This window comes from Bos javanicus, chromosome 10 (genome assembly GCF_032452875.1).
Source record: "Bos javanicus breed banteng chromosome 10, ARS-OSU_banteng_1.0, whole genome shotgun sequence".
Classification (NCBI taxonomy): Eukaryota; Metazoa; Chordata; class Mammalia; order Artiodactyla; family Bovidae; genus Bos; species Bos javanicus.
The window spans coordinates 25465717-25482501 of NC_083877.1; the positions used below are offsets into that span (position 1 = coordinate 25465717).

At 38.8% G+C, this 16785-nt stretch overlaps 2 protein-coding genes across 2 annotated transcripts in view; one reads left to right on the top strand and one right to left on the bottom strand.

The window, feature by feature from the left end:
* SUPT16H (SPT16 homolog, facilitates chromatin remodeling subunit) overlaps nt 1–8916 on the top strand; it is a 37096-nt gene extending 28180 nt beyond the window's left edge. The window contains exons 23-26 of the mRNA XM_061430536.1: nt 5991–6120; nt 6605–6734; nt 6864–6941; nt 7596–8916. Of these exons, the coding sequence (XP_061286520.1) occupies nt 5991–6120; nt 6605–6734; nt 6864–6941; nt 7596–7741 (484 nt within the window). The 3' untranslated portion in view covers nt 7742–8916. The remainder of the gene's footprint in view (nt 1–5990; nt 6121–6604; nt 6735–6863; nt 6942–7595) is intronic.
* Nucleotides 8917–9116: 200 nt separating this feature from the next.
* RPGRIP1 (RPGR interacting protein 1) overlaps nt 9117–16785 on the bottom strand; it is a 45595-nt gene continuing 37926 nt past the window's right edge. Inside the window, 4 exon segments of the mRNA XM_061430543.1 lie at nt 9117–9310; nt 10306–10436; nt 13016–13100; nt 15316–15508. Of these exon segments, the coding sequence (XP_061286527.1) occupies nt 9198–9310; nt 10306–10436; nt 13016–13100; nt 15316–15508 (522 nt within the window). The 3' untranslated portion in view covers nt 9117–9197.

The window sequence follows — 16785 nt, forward strand, 5'->3', positions numbered from 1 at the left end:
AAATACAGTATACTAACGCATATATATGGAATTTAGAAAGATGGTAACAATAACCCGGTGTACGAGACAGCAAGAGAGACACTGATGTATAGAACAGTCTTATGGACTCTGTGGGAGAGGGAGAGGGTGGGAAGATTTGGGAGAATGGCATTGAAACATGTAAAATATCATGTAAGAAACGAGTTGCCAGTCCAGGTTCGATGCACGATACTGGATGCTTGGGGCTAGTGCACTGGGACGACCCAGAGGGATGGTATGGGGAGGGAGGAGTGAGGAGGGTTCAGGATGGGGAACACATGTATACCTGTGGCAGATTCATTTTGATATTTGGCAAAACTAATACAATTATGTAAAATTTAAAAATAAAATAAAATTAGAAGAAAAAAAAAAAGAGTCTAAGTCTCTGCCTAAGACTGCCTTCTTTAAATGGAGAGTACTCAAAGTTCATATGATACAGAAGAGGCTACATGTGACCTTGCATATGCTTAACTCTGTTGTTGATCAACTAAGTTTCAAATGAACTAGTATTAACTGAACAACCACTCTCTGCTTAAGTCATTGGCTGCCAAAGGGTGGCTTTAGCCCCTGCATTATCTTCACTGGCTGTGTGTTCATGCTAAGTCGCTTCAGTCATGTCTGACTCTGCAACCCTATGGACTATAGCCTACCAGGCCCCTCTGTTCATGGGATTGTCCAGGCAAGAATACTGGAGTGGGTTGCCATGCCCTCCTCCAGGGGATCATCCCAACCCAGGAATCGAACCCGTGTCTCTTAGGTCTCCTGCATTGGCGGGTGGATTCTTTACCGCTAGCGCCACTGAAAATCAGAGTCTGAGATCTTTTTTGACTACTTAATGGATGTATCAAATTTCTTACTAGTTCTCTGTTTTTACTAAAATATGAGATACAATATATATTTATTTTAGCTTTTACCTTTCACACACTTACACTTCAGCTAAAGGAATTCCTCATAGATATGCCAGAACCCCAATAAAAAGGGAGATGTCACTTCGTGGGAAAAGTGTGAGGTATGTGTGGCCATGAGTATAGTTTGCTCTGCCCTGCTTCCTCCTTCCAATTATCTGTAGGGGAAGGCACTGCAAATACAAAACTTCTCTTAAGAAATGGTTGAGAGAGCTTAAAAACAGCCTGTGAGAAAGATCCAACTTTATAGTTTCCATGAGGGTTTTCCTTGAAAACATTTGCAGGTAAGTAACATGGTATCAAAAATATTTATAGATTTATGTGACTCTTTTTGGCTGTGCTAGGTCTTCGTTACTGCACAGGTTTTTCTCTAGTTTCACAGAGTGGAGACTACTCTAGTTGAGGTGTGCGGCCTTCTCGTGGTGGCTTCTCTTACTCCGGAGCCCGCCCGGGCTTCAGTAGTTGGGCTCCTGTGCTCTACAGTGCAGGCCCAGTAGTCGTAGTGCGTGGGCTTACTTGCTCCACAGCATGTGGGATCTTTCTTCCTGCATGAGGGACTGAACTTGTGTCTCCTGCATTGGCGGGCAGATTCTTTACCACTGAGCCACCAGGGAAGCCCCTGTATGATTTTTTAAAATCCTCTTTATTGAGGTACAATTTACATGTAATAAAATTCATCAATTTAAGTATATGATTTGATGAATTGTAACAAATGTATATAGTCTTGTATCTACCATCATAATGGGAATATGGAACGTTTCCTTTACTCCCCAAAGTCCTCCTACCCTTTCAGAGTCAGTCCTCTCCCTTCAACCTTGTCACTGGTTTCTTTCACTGTACAGTTTGCTTCATCTAGAATTTCACATAAATGGAATTATACAAGTGTGTAGTGTTTTATATCTTTTTTTATCTTTCACTTGGCATACTGCTTTTGAAATTTACTCAAGTTGTTGTGCACATCATTAGCATACTCCTTTTTATTACAGAGGAGTTCCCCATTGTCTGGAGAGTCCCTGCTTTATTTATCCATCTACCAGTTAATAGACATTAAGATTGTTTCCCTTTGGGGACTCTTAGGAATAGCTGTTATAAACACTATGTACAGGTCTTTGTATGGACATACGTTTTCATTTCTCTTGGATAAAGACCTAAGAGTGGGATTGCTGTGTCATATGGTTTATGGTTAAGTATATGTTTAGCTTTATAAGAAACTACCAAATCCTTTGCCAGAGTGGCTGGAAAATGTGTAGTATGTGAGAATTGTAGTTGCTCCACATCCTCACCAACACTGGTGTTATCAGTCTTTTCATTATTGGCCATTGTGGTGGACAGCTTTCTCACTGTGGTTTCAGTTTGCATTTCCAAGATTACCGTTGATTTTGAGCATTTTTTCATAGGCTGTGTGTCATTCTATACTTTGATGAAGTATATTCATGTTTTTTGCCCATGTTAAGAATCAGATTGCTTTACTACTGAATTTTAAGAATTTTTTAGGCTAAATAAAGTCCCTCCTAAAACACATTTTGCATATATTTTCTTCCAGTAGTTTCTATGTCTTTTCATTTTCTTAAAATATCATTTGAAGATCAAAAGTGTAAATTTCCCATGAAAGATGTTTTATCAACTTTTTCTTTTGTAATTTCTGCTTTTTATGGCTTTATGTGGTAAATTTTGCCTAACCCAAAGTCATAAAACTTTTCTAGAGGTCCATAGGTTTAGGTCTTATATTTATGTCTGTGATCCATTTTGAGTTAATTTTTTTTTTACTGTGGTGTTAGGATGAAGGTTTGTACTTTGTGTATATGTAGCCAGTTATTCTAGTTATCATTTTTTGAAAACATTATTCCTTACCCATTGAATTACTTGGCATGTTTGTTTAAAAAAAGAATGTGTAGGAGAGGCTGTTTCTGGATGGTGTTTTCTGCTCCATTGGTTTATGTGTGTTCTTACACTGATCCTGTAGTGAATACTGTAGCTTTATAATGAATCTTGAAATCAGGTAGTGTAAGTCCTCCCATTTTGTTCTTTTTCAAAGTTGGCTATTATTATTTTGACTATTCTACATAAATTCAACTTGTATCTTTCAACAAACTGGTTTATTTTGTCGAAGCTGTCAACTCTAGTATTTGTGCAATACTTTTACCCCTTTCGTTCCTAACATTAATAGTTTTCCTCTTTTTGTTGGTCAGTCTAGAGGTTTATCAACTTTTATTGAATTTTATTCTCCATCGTTATGAAATGTCCTTTCTTTTTCTAGTAATAGTCCTTGTTTTGAAATCTACATAGTATGCTATTACTATAGACTTGTAGCTTTATTAATTTTTTACTTTGTATTAGGGTATAGCCAACTTACAATGTTGTAGTAGTTTCAGGTGAACAGCAAAGGGATTCAGCCATATATATATACACATGTATCCATTCAACCGCAGAACTCCCCTCCCATATAGGCAGCCATATAATACTGGGCAGAGTTCCATGTGCTATATGGTAGGTCCTTGTTGGTTATCCATTTTAAATACAGCAATGTGTACATGTCTATCCCAACCTCCCTAACTATCCATAACTTATTATGGCAGCCATAATAAGTTTGTTCTCTTAAGTCTGTGAGTCTGTTTTGTAAGTTCATCTGTATCATGTCTTTTTAGATTCCACATATAAAGGGATGTCATATGATATTTCTTTCTCTGACTTGCTTCACTCAGTATGACAATCTGGTTGCATCCATGTTGCTGCAAATGGCATTATTTCATTCTTTTTAATGGCTGAGATATTCCATTGTATATATGTACCACATTTTCTTTGTCTATTCCTCTGTTGGTGGACATTGAGGTTGCATTCATGCCTTGGCTTTTTTTTAATCCATTGAGAATGTCTACCTTTTAATCTGTGTCTCTCTTGCTGTCTTGCATATAGGGTTGTCATTATTGTCTTTCTAAATTCCATATATATGTGTTAATATACTGTATTGGTGTTTTTCTTTCTGACTTACTTCACTCTGTACAATAGGCTCCAGTTTCATTCACCTCATTAGAACTGACTCAGATGCGTTCTTTTTAATAGCTGATAAACAGTTATTGGGATACACATGTCTCTTTCAATTCTGGTTTCCTCAGTGTATATGCCCAGCAGTGGGATTGCTGGGTCATATGGCAGTTCTATTTCGTTTTTTAAGGAATCTCCACACTGTTCTCCATAGTGGCTGTACTAGTTTGCATTCCTACCAACAGTCTAAGAGCGTTCCCTTTCCTCCACACCCTCTCCAGCCTTTACCGTTTGTACACTTTTTGATGGCAGCTATTCTGACCAGCATGAGATGGTACCTCATTGTGGTTTTGATTTGCATTTCTCTGATAATGAGTCATGTTGGGTGTCTTTTCATGTGTTTGTTAGCCATCTGTATGTCTTCTTTGGAGAAATGTCTGTTTAGTTCTTTGATCCATTTTTTGATTGGGTCACTTATTTTTCTGGTATTAAGCTGCATGAGCTGCTTGTATATTTTGGAGATTAATTCTTTGTTGGTTGTTTCATTTGCTGTTATTTTCTCCCATTCTGAAGGCTGTCTTTTCACCTTGCTTATAGTTTCTTTCATGTGCAAAAGCATTTAATTAGGTCCCATTTGTTTATTTTTGCTTTTATTTCCATTACTCTGGGAGGAAGTTCATAGAGGATCTTACTGTGATTTATGTCAGAGAGTGTTCTGCCTATGTTTTCCTCTAGGAGTTTTATAGTTTCTGGTCTTACATTTAGATCTTTAATCCATTTTGAGTTTACTTTTGTGCATGGTGTTAGAAAGTGTTCTAGTTTCATTCTTTTACAGGTGGTTGACCAGTTTTCCTAGCCCCACTTGTTAGAGATTGTCCTTTCTCCATTGTATGTTTCTGCCTCCTTTGTCAAAGATAAGCTTTTCTTCTTTTTATGCCTGCTTTTAATTTTATGATTCTTTACAATCATCTTCCTAGTTTGCTGATGAGCTACACCTCTAACTTGTCAGAGTCTGCATTCAGATAATAGACCATGTCTGTTAGAAGGTTCTTATGCTTCCATTTCTCTCCTTCTATCCTGTTATTACCACCATACATTTTGCTTTTAATATGCTATGAATTCCACAGTTGTCATTATTGTGGCTTCAAAACAGCTATTCCTGAATTTACAAAATGAGGAGAAAGTCTTACTTATTTAACCATTCCCGTTGCTGTTCATTCCATTGGGATTTTAGTCTAGTGCTGCTTAGTATCTAGTGTTTGAAAACTGTTGTTCCATACTTTGTTCAGTTTTCTGGTTGTTTGGGTGAAAAGGTAAATCTAATCCTTGTCACTTCCATCATAGCTAGAAGCAAAAGCTTCAGTGTATATGATTGTGCCCATAATGGATTTATGCTGGAATCTCTGGTTTTATGGCTTCCCTGGTGGCACAGATGGTAAAGAATTTGCCTGCTACGTGGGAGACCTGGGTTTGATCCCTGGGTTGGGAAAATCCCCTGGAGGAGGGCATGGCAACCCACTCCAGTATTCCTGCCTGGAGAATCCTCTTAGACTGGGGAGCCTGGCGGGCTACAGTCCATGGGGTTGCAAAGAGTCTAACACGACTGAGTGACTAAGCACATGCTCAGGTTTTGTGCTAATGGTTTCTTCTTATGGCCCTTACCATTACTGTGTTCTGCTTTTCTTTTTTTCCCCCACCCATATTGATTGTTCACCTCAACAGAAGTGGATAAATGTCATTTGAACATTTCTTAACACAAGGCACGTTAAGTAGTTTTTTTTTTAATGGGGTTCTGTCGTGAGCACTAGTGCTCTGGGAGACCAGATATCAGCTCTTTGGCGGTATGTTCTGGTGGGATAGTGCCAAGAGCACCTGCTCTCACATATGAAAAGGGTACTGCTCTTCCACGATGCTAATGACCAACGTGACACTGGATGTTCTCACAAAGTATAGAGGCGGGATTTCCTTGGTGGTCCAGTGGTTAAGACTCTGCTCTTTTGGCATGGCCAAACCAAAAAAAAAACACCCAAAAGCTGAGTATGGAGGATTGATTTTTTTTTACTGTATGATGTTATTTTTCTTTAGTTCCTGTGACCTAAAATACACAGAAGGAGTACAGTCCCTCAACTGGACTAAAATTATGAAGACCATTGTTGATGACCCTGAGGGCTTCTTTGAACAAGGTGGCTGGTCTTTCCTGGAACCTGAGGGTGAGGTGCGTGAGTGTGGGGTTTCTTTTCTGACACATAGTGTTGCCCATTATCATTTGGGCAGTTAGGAGAATGCCATATGAACAGTACGTAAGGGACCAATCAAATGGGAGAAGTTCTGAGCATAACTTGGTATTGTTTCTTCAAGTTAGTTTTACAGGTAAATGATAAATTAATTGGGCATTGGTAGCCACTCACAAGGTTTCTTTGAAATTACAAAAACTACTGTTTGAATGAATTTTTTAGTTTTCAGGGAAAATACTTCAAATCGTCTTGCAAAAGTTATCTAATTATTATATCTTACTAGTAATTTTAATTGTTTTTTTATCTCTTGGTTACTCAGAGGGTTAGGTCTTTTTTATTTCATTTTTCATATAAAATAGAAATAATGCTGGTGCACTCAGTGGATTGAATTAATTAAGTTATTAATGAAGTAAATTAAAAAAAAAAAAAACACCCAGTATTTAGTATTATGCTCCAACTCACCAGGGGAGTGATGCTGAGGAAGGGGATTCCGAGTCTGAAATCGAAGATGAGACTTTTAATCCTTCAGAGGAAGACTATGAAGAGGAGGAGGAGGACAGTGATGAAGATTATTCATCAGAAGCTGAAGAATCAGGTGAGTCTTCATAGGGACAAATGTTCATGACTTCCTAACCTTAGGCAATTTCTACAGGCTTTTGAAGGGAATAATTTTATCATTCCATTCCGTTTCCAGTCTAGTAATTCATGCTTAATATTATTCCAGATTATTCCAAGGAATCATTGGGCAGTGAAGAAGAGAGTGGAAAGGATTGGGACGAACTGGAGGAAGAAGCCCGAAAAGGTAAATTTTTTTGTTTTATTTTTTGAGGCACAAATTTCAGTATTTTGAGGTATTATTTGCCTGATAAAAGTAACATAAGAACAGTGTAAAGCTGATGTGGAGTCACAGCTACAGCGTCATTGACCAGAAGAGCAAATGAGGTCTGGAATGCACCTGTACTCTCCAGGGGGCACAACTCTGCCGACTTGGAGGATTTTTTCATCTGCTCAGCTCCCTCAGTGGGTCCTTAGCCAGGATAGTCTTGTCAGACTCCAAAATTAGGCTGTTTGGTTTCCAAATCTAAGTCAGATAGTAGTCTAGCTTTATGGCCCTCTTCCAGGTTAAGAATGTTTTTGTAGTACTAGTTTTAACTACTCTGAAACCAAATACCAAATGTAAGTTACATACTACTGTACTGTATAGCCCAAGCATAGTGATAGGTCCTTTGCATAGATTACCTTTAAGCCTAAAACAGTTTTCCATTTTATAAGTAAATCAAGGTTCAGAAAGGTTAAGTACTTGCCCAAGATCATACAACTAATAAGCAACTGAGAAAAGATTAAAAGTTAAGTCTGACTCCAAAGTACGTTCTCTGCATTATTTCATGCTGTGTACAATAGCGTTAGATACCTAAAGCTAACATCTAGATAACTAGTGCCTCGTTCTTCTGTTCAGCCGACCGTGAAAGCCGCTATGAGGAAGAAGAAGAACAGAGTCGAAGTATGAGCCGAAAGAGGAAGGCATCTGTGCACAGTTCAGGCCGAGGCTCTAACCGAGGTTCCAGACACAGCTCTGCGCCTCCCAAGAAAAAGAGGAAGTAACTTCAGAACTTTGGCCCTCAGCTCCATTCTTCCTACAGCCAATCCCTGAAAATTTTACATGACATAGAAACTGTATTTTTTCCTTTTTTTTTTTCTTTTGAAGTTTTGCCATTTGTGTATGGGTTTAGGGGGCCATTTGTGTGGACCAAGCTACTCGGGGAATTCCAGGCCCACCAGGACACGTGCCAATGGCCCCATCCAGATGGCAAGGGAGGAGGTGTTCTTGAAGAAGGGCAGAGGCTTCCGCTGTTAATAAATACCGTTTCATTCCTCTCTCTTCCTGTCACCTTCTGCCAGGACATTGTTGGCTTCTGACATCTTATTCTTTGATGTCTTAAAGCTATATTTCCAAGACATTGGTACAAGGTGACCTTTGCTGCCTGTACCATGGCTCTTGACCAGCAGATGCGATCCTCCCATCTTACCCGCCTGCCATGACCTTCCTCACGTCTCTTTAAGACACATCTTTGCAGAACTCAAGAAAAGGTTCTTGGAATTTGCTAATGGTGTAAGCAATACAACTTGAGATAGGCTGATCAGGCTGGTATCTCCATCTAAGTTTTCCTGCTTTCTTGCCTCAGGCAGATTCTGAGGTATTTTTACTGCCTTGGAAGACGTAAGAAGCAGTGATACTCCCTGGCTCAGTTTCATCTTCCTTACAAATTCACACATGGTACAATGGTGGAAGCAAAATTACCATTGTTTCTTTTGTGATGTATGAGGAAAGAATGGCTGTGCCTCATGTACTGCTTCTAGTGAAATCTAGAAGGAGGTCAAAGGAGTCAACATTTAGATCTGGAAGGGGCAAGTCATGCCTTGGGCCTAGAATACCCTGATGAGAAAAGAGAAGAGGAAGGGAGGCCACATCTGCAACACAGCCTCTCGTCACTGCTGCTCCTTGTTTTTACTTGTCTTGCATTGTCCTGTATTTATCACAGTTTCTGTTGAACAGCTTTTTAAGTATTTGGGGAGTTTATCTTGCCATCCTCTCCCTCCTGGTTCTCTGCACCCACCTGTCCCACTGCAGTTCCTTCTGTGTTCTGTGACTTTAAGAGAAGAGGGGGGAGGGGTCTCGGATTTTTGTTCATTTGTTTGTTTATTTTCTCCTTAGCAGTAGGACTTGATATTTTCAATTTTGGAAAAACTAAAAGATAAATAAACTGTGGTTTTTTTTTTGTTGTTGTTGTTTTGTTTTTATAAATTTACTTTCTGTGACAATTCTTTTGCAGTTCAGTTCCTAAAAACAAGCCTGCTTCTCTCCTAAAAAAGTGCTAAGGCATAGAGAATAATTCTCTTTACCCAGCTAGTATCACAAAAAGGAACTTTTATCACTCTAAACTTTCATGATTAGGTTGAGACATCACAGTAAACCAAATTCATAGTAGAGCAAGTTACTTTATAAGAGACTTTTGACTATGGTTCCCTCAGGGTTTAGAATGGACTAGCACTTGTTCCATCAGGAACACAAATCTTCAGTCATCTCCTTGTAAATAGCTTGGAGGGCAGCAGCAGCTTGAAGAGACACCTTGAGCTTTCCTATGGGGGTAGCCTGATCTTCAGGGCCAACAACTGTTGGGAAAGGAAAAAAACACCAGACATCTGTATCATTCAACTGAAAAACACTTAAATACTTAATATTTTATATTAAATTATTTTCTGCATTAGGTGCTGGGGATACTATACAAGGTTACTACCTCCCATTTTAGCGGGACTCATTCTGATGGAAGATGATGGAAAACAATCATTACAATATAGTATAGCTGGTGCTGGGATGAAAACTCAGGGTGCTTTGGGAACACAGACCTGGCACCTCATCCAGAATGGAAGAATCAGAAAAGGCTTTCTGAAGACAATCCCTTTGTCTTCAAAAAGTAAAAGATACTCTAAGCATGTACAGCATGTGCCAAGATTGGAAAACAAGTTTGGCAGAAATGAAGCTATGTTGATAAGCAGGATCTAGATCGTAACAGGCCATTTGTCTTGTAAAAAATGTGATTTTAATTGATGGTATTAGAAATGACAGCTTCTTATTTGGGTTCCAAAAAAGTGACTCCACTCTGAGGAATATATTCTAAGGGGGCATGAGAAAATCAGGGAAGGTAGTTTATGAGGTTATTGCAGTAATTCAGGAGAGAAAAGGGTTCTGAAGTTTCTACAGTGGAGGTAGGGACAGATTCAGAACACTTAATGTTGGGACAAAGTCATTATTAGTCAAAGAGGACCATTTTGGATGGGTTAGGGGAAATGCACAGTAGATAGACAGTTTCAGAACAGATTGGATAAGGGAGGTCAGAAAGGCTGATGTTTAAATTTGCTTGAAAGTAAAACTGTCTTTTCAAAATCTCCCTGTCTCAAATACTGGAGATTCATAATAGGTGCTAGTTGCCAGGAGATATATGGGAGAAGATATACAACTGAGGAATGATTTAGAAAACAGCAGTAGGGGTTTCAATCCAAATTGTCTCATCAACTAGTAATTACGTATTAAAAGTCAAAAGTATTCATTATTAGGATTATTCCCTTAGATATAAGTAGAACTGAGAGCACCAAAATGTATGACTCACTGTCTAGATCTTGCTCTAGGATGTCTCTTCCTGATACCAGCATCGGCCACAGCTCCAGATATGCATAGCCTACTTCTTGACATTCTTTCTTTTCCTCCTCAATAGGATCACTTACTACTGTAAACTTTAAACTAAAGGAGAAAATACCCATTTAACTCAGTACTACTAATAGACTTTAAAAAGGGATAAAAGTAATCATAAATTATACACTGTATTTCCTGAATCACTCTTCCTCCATCTTATAAGAATGCAATGGCAAAAGACTAAGAAATTGGTATGACTTACAAAGTAACAACAGGCTTGGAGGGAACTAAGACTTGAGGTAAAGTAATTGATGACATTTTCTCAAAACTACTGAGAGATACATTTCCTTGTAAAATGGTTTACAGCTTTGCTGAAAGATTAGAAATGGGCAGTGGAGGTGTTACACAAAAAAACAAGGTTATGGAAATTAGAAGAGGTTTTTATATTTGTAAATAACAGTCTAATACCAAGCCTGAGCAGAGTAAAGGAAACAATACAGAATTACAAAATGAATATAAAAAAGTAAGAGTTGTAAATCTTGGAAGATGATACATATCATACGTATCACATATCACAGTATATCACTGTATAAAGATCATACATATCACAGTTCCTCCCAAGCAGTGAGCAATTAACAACTATAGAATCCACCTCAGATACTAAAATCCACAGATGCTCAAGTCTTTTATATAAAATGCTGTTGGATTTGCATATAGAATATAATTTAAATCATCTCAAGATTACTTATAATAACTAATACAGTGTAAATGCTATTATGAATAATTACAATGTAAGTGTTAAGTAAATAGTTGCCAGTACGTGGCGAAGTTAAATTTTGCTTTTTGGAACATCCTAGAACCTAGAATTGTATTTTCAAATATTTTTGATCCATTGTTAGTTGACCCCATGGATGTGGAACCTGCAGATACAGGAGGCTGACGGTATTAGTCTAGCAAAGAATGATCCTGAATTCCAGAAACTGAGACCTATTAAAATTTTTTGGTAAAATTTACATGACACAAATTCACTATTTTAACCATTGTAAAGTGTACAATTCAGTTTTTTTTTTTGTATAATCATAATGTACAAACATCACCACTATCTAATTCCAGATCATGTTCATCACCATGAAACCTACACCCTTAACTAGTCACTCCCCATTCTCTCCCTCAGTTCTGGTAACCACTAATCTCCTTTCTGTCTCCCTGGATTTGCCTCTAATGGATATTTTATATTCCTATTCATTTTTAAAAAGCAAATATTGGTGGCCCATAGTTCTACAGGAGCAAGAATAGGACCAAAAATTCAAGCATTTTAAATCACAGTTAAATATGAGAAGCTGAAAAGAAATTCCAAAAGTGATGCATTTATGGCCACCAAGCAATATGTATTTGTAATTATGTTTCTGTATCAGTACTGAGAACTTCAACAATGCAAAGGGATAATGCTGACTCCACCTCAGCTTTCCCAGGAAACAGATAACTCGCATCACCACTTGCTGCATGCAATACCGACTGCCTTAGGGAAACTACGTTATTTCTGCAGCATCCTCTCTGGAGCCTTCAAGTTAAGTATTATCTCAAATGTCATAGAGCTAGTAACTGGAAGAGTCAAGATTCAAAACCAAGTCTGTGTGACTACAAAGGCAACATGCTCCCCACTATAGGCTTTTCAGGGCTTCCTCGGTGGCTCAGTTGGTAAAGCATCCGCCTGCAATGCAGGAGACCCCAGTTCGATTCCTGGGTCAGGAAGATTCCCCGGAGAAGGATAGGCTACCCACTGCAGTATTCTTGGACTTCCCTTGTGGCTCAGCTGGTAAAGAATCAGCCTGCAACGCAGGAGAACTGGGTTTGATCCCTGGGTTTGGAAGGTCCCCTGGAGAAGAGAAAGGTTACCCACTCCAGTATTCTAGCCTGGAGGATTCCATGGACTGTACAGCCCATGGGGTCACAAAGGGTTGGACATGACTGAGCGACTTGCACTTTCATTGAGCTTTTAGAAAAGTAATGGATTAGAACACCAGTCCCATACTAGTTCTTACTCACACACAAGGAAAGGAGGTAAGGTTGCCAGACTCTGACAAAAACAAACAAAACACAGCTGTCCATATAAATTTGATTTTCAAAATTCTGCTAGACGAGAAAATTTTCAGTCTATGTATATCCAATGCATTTCATCTGGAACCTCTAAAAGGAGGGCTCCTCAGATTATAGGAATATGACAGTCGGCTTTCCTAAAACTTAAGAGTAGACTCAGATTTTACTTCAAAGTATTCCTGTAGAGAAATCATTTTTAACTCAAAATATAAAATTGCTATTATAAAGGCATAATATTTGGTAAGCTAACAATGGTATTGTGTTTGCAAGAAATGAATCAAATTATTCTAGAGCGCCAAGGCAGTGTGTCCTTTCTGTAGGGGCATGGAGTGTTGACGTCAATTGCTGCCTCAAAAAAAGCGCTTATCAGAGGCTGGCATGGGTGAGAAATGAACTAATCTATGAGACTACATAATTTATCAGGTAGTCAGTCACAAGCATAAATTACCCAAGTTGATGGGAAATTCGTTAGGAGAATATTAATATGAAAGAAGTTATTAAAATACTCCACATCAGCACAAAACTAGACTCAAACTCCTGAATTCTTGTGTGATGTCTCCTGTCTTTAGAAATAGGAAGCACATGCTTACTGTCCTTGCTCAGGATCTTCTCCAATCAGCATGGTGAACAGAAACTGCCTCCGTTCTTTTTGCTCCACTGGGTCCAGATCTATCACTGTATTAAGGGTAAGTGGGAGAAAAGAAAAGAATCATATACTGTTGCTATTTGGGCACTAAGATTTTCATAAATGGTATGTGCAAAACAGTGATTTAAACCAGACACCTGGCAAGCATGGGTGCCCAGGAGCCAGCTACTTGTTTTCATAAATAAAGTTTTATTGGACACAGCCATCTCTTTACTGTGTGGTGGCTTTCCAACTATAACGATAGAGCTGAAGAGTTGTGACAGAGACTGTTTGGCCCACAAAGCCTAAAATATTTACTCTGTGGCCCTTTAAGAATATGCTTCGAGTACTGATACAAAGGAAGCCTTACAATCCAAGCTTGTAAGCTGTTCTGCCAAAGGCCAAGATAAATATGCTCCCCCCCACTCCTCAACTGGAAGAATTCTAGGAGACTGATTTTTTTTTTTAGGGCTGCCTAGAAATTTGGGTTTTGAGGTAGGTTCAACTCAAGGTGCCTGATTCAACATGCATTCCCCTCTTCCTCCTCCTTTTTACACAGGACTGTTGCAGCCTCAGATAAATTTGCCTATGTTTTCTAGTCTCTAGTTTAGCTAGGTTTGGCCACATGATGGAGTTCTGCCCACTGGGCTGTGTGAAGTCTTGGAGGTATTCTTCCTTTCTGCAGCTGCTATTAAGGATCGTGAGGCAAATGGAAGGATGAAAGAAGGACACACGGGGGCTCGGAAGGCAAGACGGGAGTTCGGGTCACGTGCCAAACTATGATGCAGGGATAGGATACACTTTTTTTAAAGGTCAGGGGTGGGTTAAGGGGTTGAAGAATAAAGAATGAGAAGCAGCTATTAGAAATTAAAAAAAAAAAAAACCCTAGTCAATGACTGGAAGATAAAATTAAGGAAGTATTTTCTACCCCTGTCCAAAAAGAAAAAGAGAAATAAAGAAAAAAGCAGCGGTAAAGGAGGAAAGTGATAAAATTAGAGGATCAATTTGGAAGATCCAAAATTCTACTAAGAAAATGAGAAAATGTAGGGGGACAAAGTTAGCAGAGAAAGGAAAACAAGTTTCCTAGAACTAAAAGCCATGAGCTTCCAGATTTAAAGAGCCCACCGAATGGCCAGAACAATTAAAGAACATATATGCACATGATTCTGAAATTTAAGAACACTAAAGAGAAAATATTAAAGTCTTCTGGGGAGGAAGGAGGTCGTTTTCATATAAGAACTAGACTCCAGGTCTGGACCTAGAAGATCATGGACCAATAGCTTTGAAATTCTGAATGAAAAATGTTTTCAACATAGATTTTTATACTTCGTCTAATCATCAATCAAATAAATATATGGATTTATTTGAGAATAGATTTATTTGCATGAATAGAGATTTCATGCAAGACTGTCTCAAAATATTTATTTCCAATGTACTCTTTCTTTTAAAGCTACTCAAAAACATGATCCATTAGAATATAATAAATCAGATAGAGGGTGACATAGGACCCAGGAGATAAGAAATGCAGTAATAAGAGAATTAAACTCTCCAAATGGGGCAGCAGTGGGATAATAGAGGAGAAGAACAAGAAGATAAAGAGATATCTTCAGGGAAAAAAAAAAGATAAATTATACGATAGGTTGTTTATTTGAAAATTTAAAAATCTGCTGGAGGATGTAGAAAGAATCACAACAGGTATAACAAAAAAAAAAAAAAGAAAATGAAAAATTGAGACCACAATAATACAAGAAAGAAATTATATCATGGTGTACAACTTGGCTCCATAAGAATATTTACATAGTCACAATAGAAACAATTACAATTACTTAAAAATTAAAATTATGATCCAACTGTATGGGAGAAAGAGAACGTGGATGTGATATAAGAGAGACAAATTTTATGTGCCAAGATAGAAGTCAGCAGATAAGGTCTAAAATTACTGAATCAGGAAACTGCAAAAGAATGATTTCCTCAGAAACACGGGGTTAAATAACAGAAGAAAGAAGAAATAGCAGAAAAAGTGAAAAGTGGAGAGGTAGACTGAGGAAGGGGTCAGAGAGGGGTGAGGGGGAGTGATTTGTAGAGAATGAGTGGAGCAAAGGACTGCTTTATTTTAATCAAAAATCTGTTTAGGCCTATTTGATATTTTAAAACCATATGCATATATTACTTTGATAAATAAAACGGTTAGATCCACCCCATCAGAAGCCCTCAGGCTAAACAACTGTCAGCTTCCCCTCCCACTGATCACGAGGGACACCTCACCCTTGCTGAAGTGGAAGTAGATCTCTTCTCCTGCTCTGGGTTTCCTCAGGGATACTGGAGTCTCCGTCTCTGACAAGGGCAGATCGTAGAACCTGTATTCCACATACACCTGTTCCACGTTCTCGTCACACATCACTTCAGCCTCTGGGTAGAAGGCCAGGGAGACGATTTCAATGCACATCTTCTCTGAATCCTGACAAGGAAAATATTCATTTCCGGTAGGTTAGTGGTGCCAGTGTTTATACTCCATGTAATGAACACATCACTCTCTATAATCACAGGCACACTCCACCTAACATACTACTCCTTGAGAATCAATTTACAGGCCCCTAAAGCTGGCACCAAGAGACCACTTGGCTGAATTGGCACTGCTAATCATGGGAAATTGGTAAAGAGAATCCAGGTCCTCTATCTCCCAGTCCAGAAAATCATTTCTCCAGACCAGCTTTTCTCAGCCATCACCACAGACAGAAAGAATCAAGAAACTTTCTGAGAACACAGATTGTTTTCTTAAACTTTCTTGACAAAAACCAATCCAGCTCTTTCCTGCAGTTAGATCCTAAGAGAACTGCCAATTGAGTGGCTGTTTTAGCCACTAAAGCAAAGGAATGCCCAGCGCTCCCTGGGCTCCCATCGACACCCTGCCAAGTACAAGACACAGAGCAGACCACCCTGCACTCCAGTCCTTTGAGCTCTGCTTCAGACTTGCTGCCCTGGCCAACATCCTCTCTTACTACATGTAATACAAACTATTATTTTGTATTCTAGTCTATCTCAGTTTTTGGTTTATTTGTTTCAGTGCCGGCTGGATCCCTTATTTCATTTTCCACTACAGGATGTCAACTCAGTTGGAAAACACTGCACCACAGTAATGACATGATAGCCATTAGCTACATGTGGCTACTCAGCACTTGAAACGTGGCTAATCTGAATTGAGATGTGCTGTAAGTGTAAAATTCATGCACAGTTTTGAAGACTTTGCATTAAAAAGGAATATAAGATATCTCAATAATTTTTATATATTGATTTCATGTGAAAATGATGATTCTTTAGCTGCTACTGCTACTGCTAAGTCACTTCAGTCGTGTCTGACTCTGTGTGACCCCACAGACGTCAGCCCACTAGGCTCTCCCGCCTCTGGGATTCTCCAGGGAAGAACACTGGAGTGGGTTGCCATTTCCTTCTCCAACGCATGAAAATGAAAAGTGAAAGTGAAGTCACTTAGTTGTGTCCGACTCTTAGCGACCCTATAAACTGCAGCCTACCAGGCTCCTCCATCCGTGGGATTTTCCAGGCAAGAGTACTGGAGTGGGGTGCCATTGCCTTATTAGATTAAATAAAATACACTATTAAAATTAATTTCACTTGTTTCTTTTTATACTTTTAATGTGGACACTAGAAAACTTTATATTACATTGGTGGCTCACATTATAATTCTGTTGGACAGCACTTCATAGACGGTAAGCTCCA